Source organism: Sciurus vulgaris (genome assembly GCF_902686455.1).
Source record: "Sciurus vulgaris genome assembly, chromosome: X".
NCBI classification, from domain to species: domain Eukaryota; kingdom Metazoa; phylum Chordata; class Mammalia; order Rodentia; family Sciuridae; genus Sciurus; species Sciurus vulgaris.
The window spans coordinates 81,332,566-81,346,727 of record NC_136471.1 but is presented as its reverse complement, the minus strand read 5'-3'; the positions used below and the strand labels follow the sequence as shown (position 1 = coordinate 81,346,727).

The 14,162-nt window shown below is 47.8% G+C and overlaps 1 protein-coding gene across 3 annotated transcripts in view; it reads left to right on the top strand.

The window, feature by feature from the left end:
* STARD8 (StAR related lipid transfer domain containing 8) overlaps positions 1-14,162 on the top strand; it is a 74,650-nt gene that overhangs the window by 49,973 nt on the left and 10,515 nt on the right. For all 3 annotated transcript variants that reach the window (XM_079124735.1, XM_079124734.1, XM_079124736.1), the window contains 2 exons: positions 12,113-12,184; positions 13,996-14,077. In XM_079124735.1, the coding sequence (XP_078980861.1) occupies positions 12,113-12,184; positions 13,996-14,077 (154 nt within the window). The remainder of the gene's footprint in view (positions 1-12,112; positions 12,185-13,995; positions 14,078-14,162) is intronic.

The following is a 14,162-nucleotide window of genomic DNA, read 5'->3' as shown; positions in this document are numbered from 1 at the left end:
TAATGGCAGTAACACCAATAATAATAGTGAACTCTTCTAAATCCCTGGTACTCTTTAGCATGCTTAACTTTGATGATGATTTTGTAAGGCAGTTGTTGCTGTCATCTTCCCCATTTTCCATATAAAGCAATTGAGTCAGGAGAGGTTAAAGGAAGAATATGTTCAGAGCCATGCAGCTGAGGAGTAATGGCACAAGAATTGGGACCCAGGGAGCCTGACTCCATCTCTTCTACCCTTAATGACTGGACCATGGCTTTCTCTCTCCTGATGCCTGGCCAAGAGGCAAGAGCAAGGAGAAAAGGGAGTATGGGTCTTCCTCCTCCTTCCAAGTGCTCATCACACCCAGGAGCCGTTAGTACTTCTGGGCAGCCAGTCCCCAGGTCCTCGCCCGTGCTCTTATCCCCCTACCACCTCTAAGGTGGACAGATGGAAAGAGGGACAACACAAAGGAGTGAGTATTACTGTTCTAAAGTAGAATCCTATTAAGGTAGGGGGAGGGCATGCAGGGCAGATGGGGGCAGGCAGGTTCTGGCATCAGCACAAAGCCAGCCTGATTAGCACCTTTCAGCACTGAGGGTCAGGAATAGGGTGTTCGGTGGCATCAGGGAAGAAGACACATTTTCATGTGCTGTCTTGACAACCAGGTTGCATTATTTAGAAGGCGTGGGTGGGCAGGGGCAGGCAAGAGACTGGCTGGATTAACACTTGTGATCCCTCCAGCTCATATGGCCCATGCTTGAATTAGGAGTGTGTGGGTAGGGAGTTGTCCAGATCCAGCCTTGCCTCCGATGTTCCCATCTCAAGCTCCTTGGGGGCTGGAAGCTTCCTTCCTCAGGCTTTACCAGCTGCCATCTCCTTTGGAGCTCATTCCCTATTATCTTATTTCCAAAACAAACCCCAGGGTGTCCTTTGAAGGGACAGTCCATCTTAACCTCTGGCTCCCTGAGAAGGATGAGCCTGGCAACATCTCTGGCCAAGTATTCCAGGAGAGTTTAGCTTTTCTTGTGCTTTCAGACCTTGGTGCTTACCATATGGCCTGACACTCAGTGGGTACTCAGGTACTATTAGTTGAATGTGTGCATGACTGATGGGGAGTGACTTCAGAGCGGAGAGCAGAAGGAGACTAAAATGGAAACTGATTGGCAAGAGGGGATCAAGCATTTAAGCAGGATCCTGGCCCCATCTGTACTCCAGTAGAAACCACTTGACCATTTATAGCCTCAGTTTCTCTATTTGTGCAGTAGACATTGCCTGCTTTGGACAGAGTTGTTGTAGGGACCAAATGAGATGTGAGATGATCCAGTGCTTTCCTCACTGATGGGAAGTTACTTTAGCCTAAGAATTCACACTGCAAAAAACCCTGAGAGGTGGTTTGTTTGTTGGTCAGTTGGTTTTATGTGTGTGTGTGTGTGTGTGTGTGTGTCTGTGTGTGTGTACTGTGTGCCAGGCCCCAGCCTAGCCAGTTTCTCCTTATGTAATGAGGATGATCCTAACTTGGTAGTTTTTACTTTGGAGCCTCATTGCCTAGATTTACGTCTCGGCTGATCACTACTTAGCTGCTGATCATGGGCAAGTTATTCCGTATCTCTGTACCTCAGTTTTCTCATCTGTAAAATATTATTGGAGCACTTACCTCACAGGGTTATTGTAAACATTCCGTGCTAATTCATTTAAAAAGTGCCTGAAGAAATGCCTGGGACTTATTAATGGCTTAGTATGCTTGAGATATCGTATCATTTCATTTTATTCTCACATAAACCTCATCTTGTTGGTATCACGATTATATCACTATTTTGCAGATGCAGACACTGAGGTATAGGGAAGGTAATTAACTTGCCCAGTATAATCTTTGTAAAGTTATTATTTTTTTGGCAGAGGTACCAGGGATTGAACTCCTCAGGAATGCTTAACCACTGAGCCACATCCCCAGCCCTTTTTTGTATTTTATTTAGAGACAGGGTCTCATTGAGTTGCTTAGGGCCTTGCTAAGTTGCTGAGGCTGGGATTACAGGTGTGCACCACCATGCCCGGCCAATTTGTGTAAAGTTCTGACCCATGGCCTGACACATAGTAAGTACTCAATAACTAATAATGTCTATTGATAATTACTATAATAATTCAGTATCATAAACATTGTTGTCATTAATGAGCATAGTCATAGGTAAGATGGAACAGAGGCATGACTAAAAGCCAATCTCTAGGTTGCTAGCACATCACTCTTCCTACCATCCCTCACAACCTCTATTACTGTAGGCCTTACCCAGCTGATAGGTCACCATTTTGGGTCCTTCTTCTCTTGGACCTCATAGTTGTCACCTCTGCCTCCTGCTATATGTGCAGCATCACAACCCTCCATCTGGCTGGCTGCAGGGCTCAGGGGAGGGGTTGTGTCTGCTGGTTTTGTGAGGACTCCACTTCTTTCCAGCCTATTTCCTTTCTGTCAGAGACAATTTTCTCTGGACCTCAGGGTGGGGCCAGGCTCCTTCAAGGCATTTCCTGCCCGGGAGTTTATATTTGGACTCAGAAAAAGGAAAGGGAAGTAGGCAAGGGGGTGGGACACAGAGGTGGTAGGTAGCACAGGGTCAAAACAAGCGAGTGCCAAGACATTGCAGCCCAAGAAAGGGAAGCAGAAGGTAGTGCATGGCCCTTCTGTCAGGTGCACTTCAGATGCCATTACTTGATCTTGGGTGACACAACTGAGTGTTTCTTGAAGTCAGAATTCTTCCACCCTCAGGCAGAGTTCATTTTCTATTCTCACTCTCCTGTGTCGTGATTCCTGGCCCTGAGCTTTCTGCCTTGGGCAAGGTTTTCTGCCAGTCAGTGCAGTGGTTTTTAGTTGAAGGTGTGTACTATTGTGGTACAGAGGAGGGACTGGAGCCAGAGGTAGCCCTTACCACACTGCAGTGGGGACATTGAGACCAATAGGACCCAATACAGTGGAGCTTCCAGTTGAATGGTGGAGACAGACTCACATGCTGCTGAGACAGTAATGAAATGTTGAGGCTACCTAATTGACCCAAGTCATTGGGTGGTAAGGGGTTTGTAAGAGAGCAGGGTAGAATCACCAGTTGGGATGTTTGGCCTCCATTTTGGTGAGTCAGTAGGAGTTTGCAGCTTCATGTCAGACTGGGTCTAGAATGTGCTGAGCCATGAGTGTCAGGTAGAAAGCAGACCTGCTCTAAGCTGTGGGTGATGGGGAGCCCATTAGATTGAAGAGTAGGAGAGTTTCCAGATGAGAACTGGGATCTTGGGAGAAGAAGCTGGCCAGAGATCCTGTTGAAAGGAAAAACTGGAGGCTGGGAACATGGTGGGTGGAGATAACCCAGGCCCGGAAACCTAGAGCACAAATGGGCATGGGAAACCCTGATCAAGGTATTAAACGTCAGTCACAAAATACATATGGGGAAAGAGGACAAGAATGACTTGAGGCCCAGGTGTTTGATGTTCTGGAGGCAAAAACATCAGGAGAGTTGTTTTGTGGTGGAAGATGGGTTTGGTCTTGGCCCTCTTTGAGGACCCTTAGTTGGGCCCCCCATTAGAGAATGTAAAGGAGGAAGACAGCTTTCCCCACTGAACCAGCCACTGCCAGTCACACATTCCTCTGCTCTGGCTCTAGGTTTTGGGGCATGGCCATTAGAAGATAGGAAACTGAGGCTCAAGAGAGGTAGTGAATTGCCTAAAGTTATACAGAAGCTGCTAGTAGAACTAAGGCCAGAAGGTAGTTTGCCTGACCTTCAGCCAAATACTTCAGGCCCATACCACAGTAGAGAGCCGTTATGGCTGGTCTAACATCTGCCCCAGACTGGTTTGGCTGGCATCTCTTGCCTACAGGTTGGAGACTGGAGATGGTGGAGTAGTACATGGCTTATTAAAACACCTGTTTTTCCTTGTCACCATGACCTTGACAGAACACCTGGGAATGGATTGGGGGCAGGAGCCCCTGGGGGCAAGAGAGCTAATAGAGGAACTGCAGCAGAGCAGGTGGCAGCTTTGACCTTCACTGTCACAGGGAAGCCCAGGGCTAGACAGGAATGTCAGCTGTCTGCTTTGGCCCTGTTGTGTCATTTGCTACTCTAGGGGACCATAGGCTAGAGTCTGGCTACCTCTGGACTCAGATTCTCAAGCAGCTCCAGGCGGCCAGAGATCCTGTTTAACCTCAGATTCCTCATCACTCTCACCCATTTGCAGCTGCCTGTAGAACTCAGGCCACCGCTTCATGGATGGGGGTGGGAACCATAGTTTGGGGGTTCTTGTGTCATTTTCATATTTATAAAAACTCCAAACCAGAATTTCCATTTCTCCCTGGTTGACTCTATGAGGTGTCCTCAAAGGCAAGGGAACTCTACTGAATGTTGTACCATTCTTCACCTCACTCCAAGGACCTTGCCAAGGTGGGATATGGTTGTTTAAGGCCTCAGGTAAGGCAGAGACTGAACTTCATGGTTTCACACTTTATATCCCCCATCCCAGTTGGAATGATCAGACATTGCCAAATGTCTACTGGATGGGAATCCCTGTGGTAGTGACTTGAAGTTTTGCCCTGTGATGGTGGCATGGACATGAAGTTAAGAAGAGAGGTACATCAGAGGATAGAACTATACAAGGGAACCTGCTCCCAGCAAAAATAAGATTAGGCAACTTGATTTTACTGCCTCCCAGCCCCAGAGGACCCTCCTGGGCTGTGTGCTTTGGTGGTGCCTCATTTGTAAAGGAAGATTCCGAAAGTGTTGTTCACATGAGCCCAGGAGCTTGGCATCCAGCTGTAGTTCTGGCTGAGACTGAGACTGGCATCTGAACAGGTGCAGCAGGGCCCTGAGTTTTGCCCCATGACCTAACAAGCCAGAGACCAGCCAGTGTCTTGTACTGCCAAGCTAGGCGGGCTGAAATACAGTGGCCCTTGCTGTGGTGCCCTGCCAGCAAGGTTTGGAATGTGGGATGGGAGCTATTTTAGTCTTGTCTCCCTTCCTCCCCATGCCTCCCTCCCCTGTGAACATTGAGTGAGAGTGGTGATTCCAACGCTGAGAGCAGCAGGAGCAGAGAGAGGTAGCAAGTGTGCTGGACCTCCCAATGGATAGGATATTGCAGACCCCCCTGATTGGCCACTCCACCATCAGGAGGGGAAGTCTTAGTGTCCCTGGAATCCCTGATGACTATCATGAAGGCCCTTCTCTCTGTTTCCCAGAGAGGTGGTGAAGCCAGTCAGTCACCTTTCAGCAGCATCTCTGCCAGAGTCATTGTAAACCATAAGGGCACCTTTATGCTAATTAAAGAATGCGAGGGCTCAAGGCAGTGTAGGCAGGCTTCCTTTGCCTAGCTCCATAGTGCATTCTTATATGAGGGTGGAAGGAGCTGGTCAGAAGCAGTGGGGGCCCAGTGCCAAGGATGGTAGTTTCTAAGATAGCATTTTTGGTGTCTTCTCTTCCCAAAGACCAGCATCTCCTCCTTGATGGTAGGCTCCCTCTCTAGGGGTGGGTGGGGAGTAAGCAAAGGAAACAGGCCTTGGATCAATTAAGAGAAATGATCTGAGAAGCTTTGAACCAGGGCCTAGAATTTCCCAGCTACATTCACAGGACCTGTGGTAGTTAATGGCTCCTCTTCCTGCTTCCCAGCCCTACCTCAGGGTACCAGTTTGGTCTCACAGAGCCTACCCTGGAAACTTGGGTTGTCACAAAGAGAGTAGCATCCAAAGTCTTTCTCTACCCCTCAGGACACTGGCATTTCCTTCTGTGCTTACTGATGGGTGAGAGAGACCAATGCTGATACCAGTCCCAATTTGGGACTACCTGTCCTATGGCAAGGGCCATGGAGGAAATAGCTTTCCAAACAGGATGCTAAGTAAGGAAAAGGAGATGATTCATCTGTTGAAAGTTGCCCTGCAGAGCAGATCAGCTAATGGTTTGAATAAATTTACCTTCAGAAACACCCACAGATCTGCCTTCCCCTACCCCTTTCATGTACCTTCATATTCATGCTCGTTCTCCCCTGCCCATATACTCATGCCAGTGATTAGAATAGGCGAGTCTGGCCTCTGTTTGACTCTTCCCAGGGTCCTCTGCCTGTGGCTATTTAGCTGACCATGTCTGTTTAGGGCAGTGGTTCTCTTATCTTGGCTGCACTCTAGCATCACCTGGAGAACTCTCAAAAACAAAGAAACTAAACTTGTCCCTGGATATTCCAAATTATTAAATCATAAGTGGGGCCAGGGCACTGGCATTTTTCATAGCTCCCCAGGAGCAAATGTACAGCCAGAGTTGAGAGTGAAGGAGAAAAAGGATGGCACACCCATGAGGTAGTAACTAACAGGGAACACTTACATTGGGATCCCTGTGACATCCATGCGTTGCTTGCCTTGGGCTCTATGTCTTAGCTGGCACTAAGGTCTGAGCTGGACTGAGCTGGAAGGAGCAGGCTGAAGCCAGGGCCTGGGAAGCTCTCTCATAACCTGCTGAGTGGCCACAAGGTACAAGGACTCAAGTTGCCAGTAGTGGTATGAAGAGGGGCTCCAATCCTGGGAGGGGGGGTTGGTGATGTTGGCTGGGTGAGGCCTTACCTCCTGCAGTCTAGTCCTGTTGCCTTCTTTCTACTTGCTAATTCTTTTCTCACTTCTGTATCACTAGCAAAACGATCCAAATGCACTTTAAAGACTGTGATTACAAAGATCAACTAGTCTTCACCAAACTAGCCATCTCTAATGATAAATTTAATTTGCCACTTTGAAACTCAGCAAAGTCCTGATCAATCCACACAGTAGCCATAGAGATAGGCAGGGGAGTTGTTAATCCCCCCTGTATAGATGTGGAAACCACAGCTTAGAGGATGAAGCACGTTTTGCTTAAGATGAGTTAGACAGCAAGCAGGGAAGCTGGTTTGTTTGGAAAAAGCTTTTCTGCCCCCCAACAAGGCGGAATTGTAAACTACTATGACCACTATGGAAATCAGTATGTGGAATGCTCACAAGAATAGGATCAGAAGCACCATGTGACCCAGCTATACCGCTCCTCAATATTTATCCTCAAGAATTAAAGTCAGCATTCTATAGCAGTACATGTATACCCATGGTTAGAGCAGCAGCTCACAATGGCCAAACTATGGATCTATTCTAGGTGTCTGTCAATGGATGAATGTATAACAAAATGTGGTGTATGTACACAATGGAGTATTATTCACCTACAAAGAATGAAGTTATGTTATTTGCACATAAATAGATGGACCTGGAGAACACTATGCTAAGTGAAATAAGCCAGACTCAGAAAATCAAGGGTCATATGTTTTCTCTCATATATGAAAGCTAGAAAGAAAAAAGGCAGGGAGGGAGCTCTTAAAATAATAGAAGAGAGACCAATAGAGAAGAGGAATAAGACCAGGGGAGGGAGGAGGGAAGGGAAAAGGGAGGTACTAGGAATTGAAATTGATCAAATTATGTTATGTGCATGTACAAATAATGAATCATACTATTATATATAATTAAAATGTACCAATTAAAAATTTGGAAAAAAAGTACTATGCATAGTGCCTTGGGCATAATGGGCATTAAATTAATGGAACACTTATTGTTGTTATTTTCACCTTTTCATCCTTCTGTCATACTTTCTAAATATAGTAAACTAATTTAATTTGGAAAAAAAAAAGATAAAGCTTCCCTGCCCCCTACAACTTAGTTATCATGTTGGGGCATTATTGTATTTCCTCCGTGGGAAAGGTTACTGCCTTTTTCCTGGGTCTGTAAAGCCTACCATCATTCACAAAGCATTTCTCAAGAACAAACCCTGCATTTTCATTTCACTTTTCACTGCATAGAAAAATGCTCTGTGCTGAGAGGATCTTTGGTATGTGGCCCGTATAAATGTACGTGCAGATATTGGCATTGACCTCTGAAACCATGCACTGCTGCTCAGTCATTCCTACTTTGACATACCCTCCAGGAGACATGTGGGTATGACTCAGACCTGATTTGACTCTAGAGCTTTCTAGTATGCCCTCTCTCTTGACTTGTGGCTCAGATCACCTGTGCCCCTCCACACGGAGAGAGTTCGGTCTTATATCTCAATGGAATCCAGTTTGTGTCAGCTGAGCGCTTCTACTGACCTGTCCTGGCACATGACCCTAACTTTGGCCAACCTGTGGAATATAGCAATTGAAACTGAAGGCAGCCGTGCCTTGGAATCTGCACATCTGGACATAGATGTTAGGGCCAGGGGCCACAGACATTCCTACCTCACTCGCCTCAGCCTGCCCAGTGTCACTCTTCCCGCTGGGCACATAAGCCAATCCTCAGTCTGGACTGCCTGGGCTCCAGCCTCAGGTGACTTGACTCCACTGAAGGTGGGGGTGGGGTCACTCCTGGCCCAGCCAGAGCAGGCTGGGACGGGTTAGAGGGACAAAGGTAAAGTATCTTAGTTCAGCCCTTAATCACCAAGACATATGTCCCGGACTGCTCCATCTGGGAGGGAGCCTCAAGGGCCTCCCGGGCTTCATGAGGTGGTGTATTGTCAGGAGCCAGTGTCCCTGACATCCTGTTCGGTAATAACCCATTACATTCTCTAGATTCCTGCTAGGGAGGGCTGCTGGGGAATTTGCTCTGTAGCCTTGCTTCAAACATCTTTATTCTTTTGTCTTTTGGAGCTATTGCAGCCTCTTTGAAACTTCTGCTTCCTAACCTCACTTTCCTAAGCCATTTGGCTCCAGTTTTGTAAAAGGTGTGGGCGCGGCAATTGCCCAGACCCAGAAAAGAATGCTAGCTGGGTCTCTTTCTCCTGTTTCCTCTTTCTTTAGGACCCTTCAGAATCAGAGATGGGAGGGAATGCAGATGTCCAGTGCCTGGTACTATGAGCCCAGGGCATTTGTTTTCTCTAGTATTTCATCCAGTGATCTCTGGAGCTGTAAGAACTGCATGCTATGACCTGAGCTTTACAAAGGAAGAAAGAGAAGCATAAAGAGGTTATACTGAACTCAAGCTAATGGCTCCACTAGACCAGAAGAGCAGAAAAAAGTTTGGGGGCTTAGAGATGGTTCCTTTGAGACTAAGCCCCTGGCTTGTTTGGCATCTAAAGGCAGGTGACATAATGCACTGGGAAAGGGCACTGAACGAGGAATTAAAAGATCAGGGTTGTAGTGTCAGCTGGGACACTTAACACTGAGTGACCTTGGGAAAGTCCCCTGGGCTTCAGAATGCTTCATACTGTAGTTTTAAAAAAATACTGATGTGGAGAGCCCCACCACAGACCAATTAAGTTAGTCTTCTGGGAAGGGGACCCCAGGCACTGGTATTTTTTAAATACTTCCTGGCTGATTCTAATGTGCATTCAGAAGTGAGAATTGCTGAGCTATTGATTAAGACTGGCACTTCTCAAACTTTACTGTATATGCAAGATCCTGGTGGATCTAATTAAGTGTAAAGTGGGATTCATTAGTCCTGGGTGTGTAGGACCTGGGATTCTGCATTTCTGACCAGTGCCCATGTGGTGTTCATGCTGCTAGTCTGGGACCATACCTTGAGGGGCAGGGTGCTAGAGGGCTCCAGGTAGGAATGAACAAACTTGAGTGAACTGGTCCCCTCCCTGCCAACTCCAGCTAGGGCTACTACCTAGCATCATTGGAACAGGCGGGCAGCCTGTCACTCACCCGTGGGCTCTATGGCTTGGGCAGAGGCAGATGCATAAACTTTTGGATTCCATTACTGCACTCTCCTACCTTTTTCATGCTGAGGAAGGGAGGAATAGGGGAGGGAAGTGCCCATCTACCTCTTCTCTGTTTAGCCTCTAACCTTGAGTGACTGAGGGCTGCAGTGGGATTTCAAGGGTTTGTTCCTGGCATGCGCAATGACTCTCCTGCTTGGAATGGCCTTACCAGACTTGTGACTCTTTAGGGGTCACTGCCTCTTCCTGTGCCCACCTCTCTGGAAATTCTGACTTGGACTGTCCTTTGGCACCTCCCCTGTTCTAATGACAGGAAAGCTGAGCTGGCTGCCAGGAGGGGCACTTAGTTCAGAAAACTGTCTTCTCCTGGGGGTGTGGCAGTGTTCCTTCCCTGTTAGGGGACAGGGAAGTGATTGTGGCAGCCAGCTCAACTGCCCTAGCAGCAAAACCATGTGCTTTAAATCCTAACTGGGCTGGTGTGCAGTCTCTTGTGGCTGGTCTCACCACATTGCCCAGACCTCTACTGGTCTGGAGAGCTGAATCCTTTTTCAGGCCTGTATTGCCCCCTGCCAGACAGACTGAGGTACTGCTAGCAGAGCTCTGTCAAATTCTTCCTAGGGCTCTCTGAGGTTTTGATGATTCCTACATCTCAATCATAAGTTAGGAAGTTTCAGTAAGATAAAACACATGTGCATGCACATGCACACAAACACACACACACATACACAGATGTAAGTGCACACACAGATTGAGGCATCTGTGGGCATATACAGACAAATGATCCTTCACTGATGGCCATAGATCATGGACAGGAGAAAATTGTCTACAGCTGTGTGCAGAATCAGCTGCTGGGATGGCCACCGAGTTGCTGTATGCTCTCATGGAAATGCACAGATGTGTGGTCCTGCCCCAACCCCATTTGCTTCCAAAGCCTTCGTGGGCTCAAGGGGTTGCAGAACTTTCTCTTCTCCTCACTCCAGTCCTCATCTGTGTACTACCCTTGAGGTACCTGTTATTGCTTCTGTCTTCCACCTTTTTCTACTCTCCCCTCCCTTGTCTACTTGCCCAGCATCTCTGAAATTTGAAGAGTTCTTTGTTTTATCAGTCCCAGGATCTCTCCTGGATTTCCTCGTGGGCGAGCACTGGGAAGAGAGAGCTCTTCCTGTCTTGGAAAAATCCCACCGATCTCCTTGGAGTTCTCTGGTCAGCAAGGCTAGGCTGGGTTCTGGCCACAGGCACTAAGGAAATGGAGGAAGTGTTGAGGGCAGGACTCCATGGCCAGGCCAGCTCTGCTGAAGCCAGCAGCCTTTCCCCGCCAATACCACAATGCTAAGGGTTCATGACCCCAGCAACCCCTAGTCCTTTGTACCACGTAGGTTGGGAGCAAATAGCCACCTTGGCAATTCCAGAGCTTCACTACTGGTATCTGGCCTACTCTGGTAGCCAAGAGGGTCTCTTGAGTGACTTTTGTCCACCTGCATCTTTCCACTGAGGCTGGCACCAGCGCCCAGTCTGTGCCAGGCACTCTCAGAGCAGAGGTGGGAGGCTGACCCAGCCATTGCCTTCCAAGATGTGCAAGGCCAGTGCTGTGTCAGCACAACCTTTAGCACTAGATTGGGCCAAAGATAGCCTGGGATGTTGAGGAGTGCTGGGGCAGACCAGGAAGGTCCCTTTTGAGAGTTTGGGGAAGAAGACCACTGGGAAGTTGCTGTTAGAAAGGCAGGAAGCCCAAACCAGAGTGGAACTGAACTTGGACTCCGTCCCCGTATTTCTGGGATGGAGGCAATGCAGGGCCTGAAAAAGGATTCAGCTCTCCAGACCAGTAGAGTTCTGGGCAACGAGAACTGTCAACTGAGAGACTGTAAATCAGTCACTTCCTTTCTGATCCTATTTGTATATCTGTACAATGGGTATAGCAAAAGGTTCGCAGGTATATGTAAATATTAAATGAGATTGGTTATGAAAGGAGAATGCTGGAGGTTATGCTGGAGAATATTGGGTAAGATGATGAGAAAGGAAATAATAAGCATTACTGAATATTCCATATCTATCTCCTAGCTGAACTAAGATGCTCTACCCAGGGCTGTGGTAGGGGGTGCTCCCTGCGGAAGGTTAGTGGTGGACACAGCTGTGGCTTCTTATTCCAGCAGTACTCCTTGATCCCAGATGATCCTGGGAGTTGCTGCTTGTGTTGGGTTCCCTTCCTGGGCAGGGGGTGGGAGAGTGGGAGGGGTTTTGGACAGACAAAGAATGAGGCTCAAGAAAGCTGTGGCCAGGACAGGAAGTAGGGGTGCCCTTTCTAGTTATGACCTGGAGCCAATGGGCCAACCACCTCTGAGCTTCCCCTGTCATTTCTGGATCACCAGAACTAGATGCGCCTGCCCACTGATAGTAAGGCAGCATACATCCAGAGGACTCGGTGCCAGCATCCTGCTAACCCAATTTCTCTACCCCTTTCTTTCTCCCTGTTGTTATAGAAGCTGAGGCTAAAAAAGCATGTGAATGGCTACGAGCGACAGGATTCCCTCAGTATGCTCAGCTTTTTGAAGGTAAGATCACCCAATTGTTTCCCCTCCCCCATACCTAAACATTCTTTAACCCTCAGCTTTTCATCTGTGAAATGGGCAAATCACACTCTCCAACAACACAAGAAGCGTGTATCCTGGGCCCTCTCAAATTTGTTCAGGGAATCGACTCCTGAGCTAAGAATTCCGCTCTCCTGTTTACTCTTATCAACCTCCACAAGCTCTGGTGTTGGCCATGTTTGAAGGGACCTTGTTTTGCCAGGGCCATTGCTCTCTACCATTCCTGAAAATGCCATTCACATTAATACAATGGAGTATGCAACCTGGTGGCTCAGCCTAGACCTTACTTTGCCCACAGTGATGACTTCACTTTTGTTTTCTTTCATTTTTCTGCTTTTCTTAGAGTTCTTCATACCCCCTCTCCCAACTGGCTCTCTGGCTGCTGCTCTCAGTCTCCTTAGCTGACTGCTTCCTCTAACTGATATCTAAATGTTAGGGTGTCCAAAGGCTCAGCCTGAACCCTCTACTCTCTCCCCATTTCTTTTCTATGAGATCTTTGTCCAAATGCATCTGTCCTCCCAATGTCTGTGTCCCGACCTCATTCCCAGGCTCCAGATTCATCTATTCAGCTACCAAATCAGTATCTCTACTCAGATGTCTAATAGATGCCTAGGAGATTTTGAAGGCCTAAAACCAAATCCCTGATGGCTTTAAGTCACTTTCTTTTTTTCTTTTTTTAGTACTGGGAATTGAATCGGGAGCATTCAACTACTGAATCAAATCCCTAGCCCTTTTTTCTATTTTATTTAGAGACAGGGTCTCGCTGAATTGCACAGGGCCTTGCTAAGTTGCCAAGGCTGGCTTTGAACTCCCAATCCTCCTGCCTCGGTCTCCCGAGCTGCTGGGTAAAACTCACTTCTTTTGCCTGAAACTCTCTTTGTAGTTTCTTTGCAGAGCCTGCTTGTTCTCATTCTTCAGGACTCAGTGCAGAAGTCAGTGCCTCAGAAAGGCCTTCACTGACCACCTCTCCCCAAGTAGCCCCCACCAGCCTCTCTTACCCTGTCACTCTGGTTAATGTCTTTTGTGGCATTTGTAACTGTGTTCTCTTGGTTTTGTATATAGTTATTCTCTGTTTCTTATGACAGGACTGGTTCCTGGAGGCAGGGACCAATTTTGTCCTGTTCACTGTTGTGTGTCCAATACCTTGTACAATACCTGGCATAAAGCAGTATCAGTATTAGTGTAATGAGTTAAAGAATGAATGGGCTTATTTTACCAGTAAGGTAGAGGGCTGTGGGACGTCTCAGACTCTCTTCCCCTTCTCCTGACTCATTCCTCATCCCTCTCCATTTCCTAAGTCCCAGTGAGTGGACTCCCAGTGCTCTGCACAATAGGGGGAAGTGAGGTATTGTTTAGGCATATACTGGCCCTTCTGTTCTCTACCTCACTCCCTCTCTACCCCCAACCCCGTTTTACCTTGGGCCAGGGAAGAGGTTCCCATTCTGAGCAGCCCAGGTTTCAAATGAGACTGGAAGAATCCAAGTTGGCTCTTGACAGCTACCCAGGGTCTCAGGCCTGTGATACGCCATGAACCTGCCTGACTGACCAATGGAGTCCTTCAGTCCAGCTCAACCCTCCTAGCTTTTCCCCCCAACTGTGAACTCAGAGCTCCATGTGTCCTCCTCTTTACTCTTGACTTTTTCCCTTCTTCCTTGACTTGCCTTCCAGCTCCCTCCGTTCCCTCCCCTCCCCCTGTACACTTCCAGCTCAAGGGCTGCCCAGGCTTGGTTTTTGATTTACAACTGGACTTATCTTTGCTTCTCTCTGCCATACAGAAGGTTCGTTTCCCCTGGATATTGGCTGTGTGAAGAAGGACCACAGTTTTCTGGACGAGGACTCTCTGGGGGCCCTGTGCAGGTAGGGGGCCTAAGGGTCAGGGCTAGGAAGCCAAGGCCCAGCTTTGGGTTTCCACATGAAAAAACCCAATGCCTTGCACCCTCTA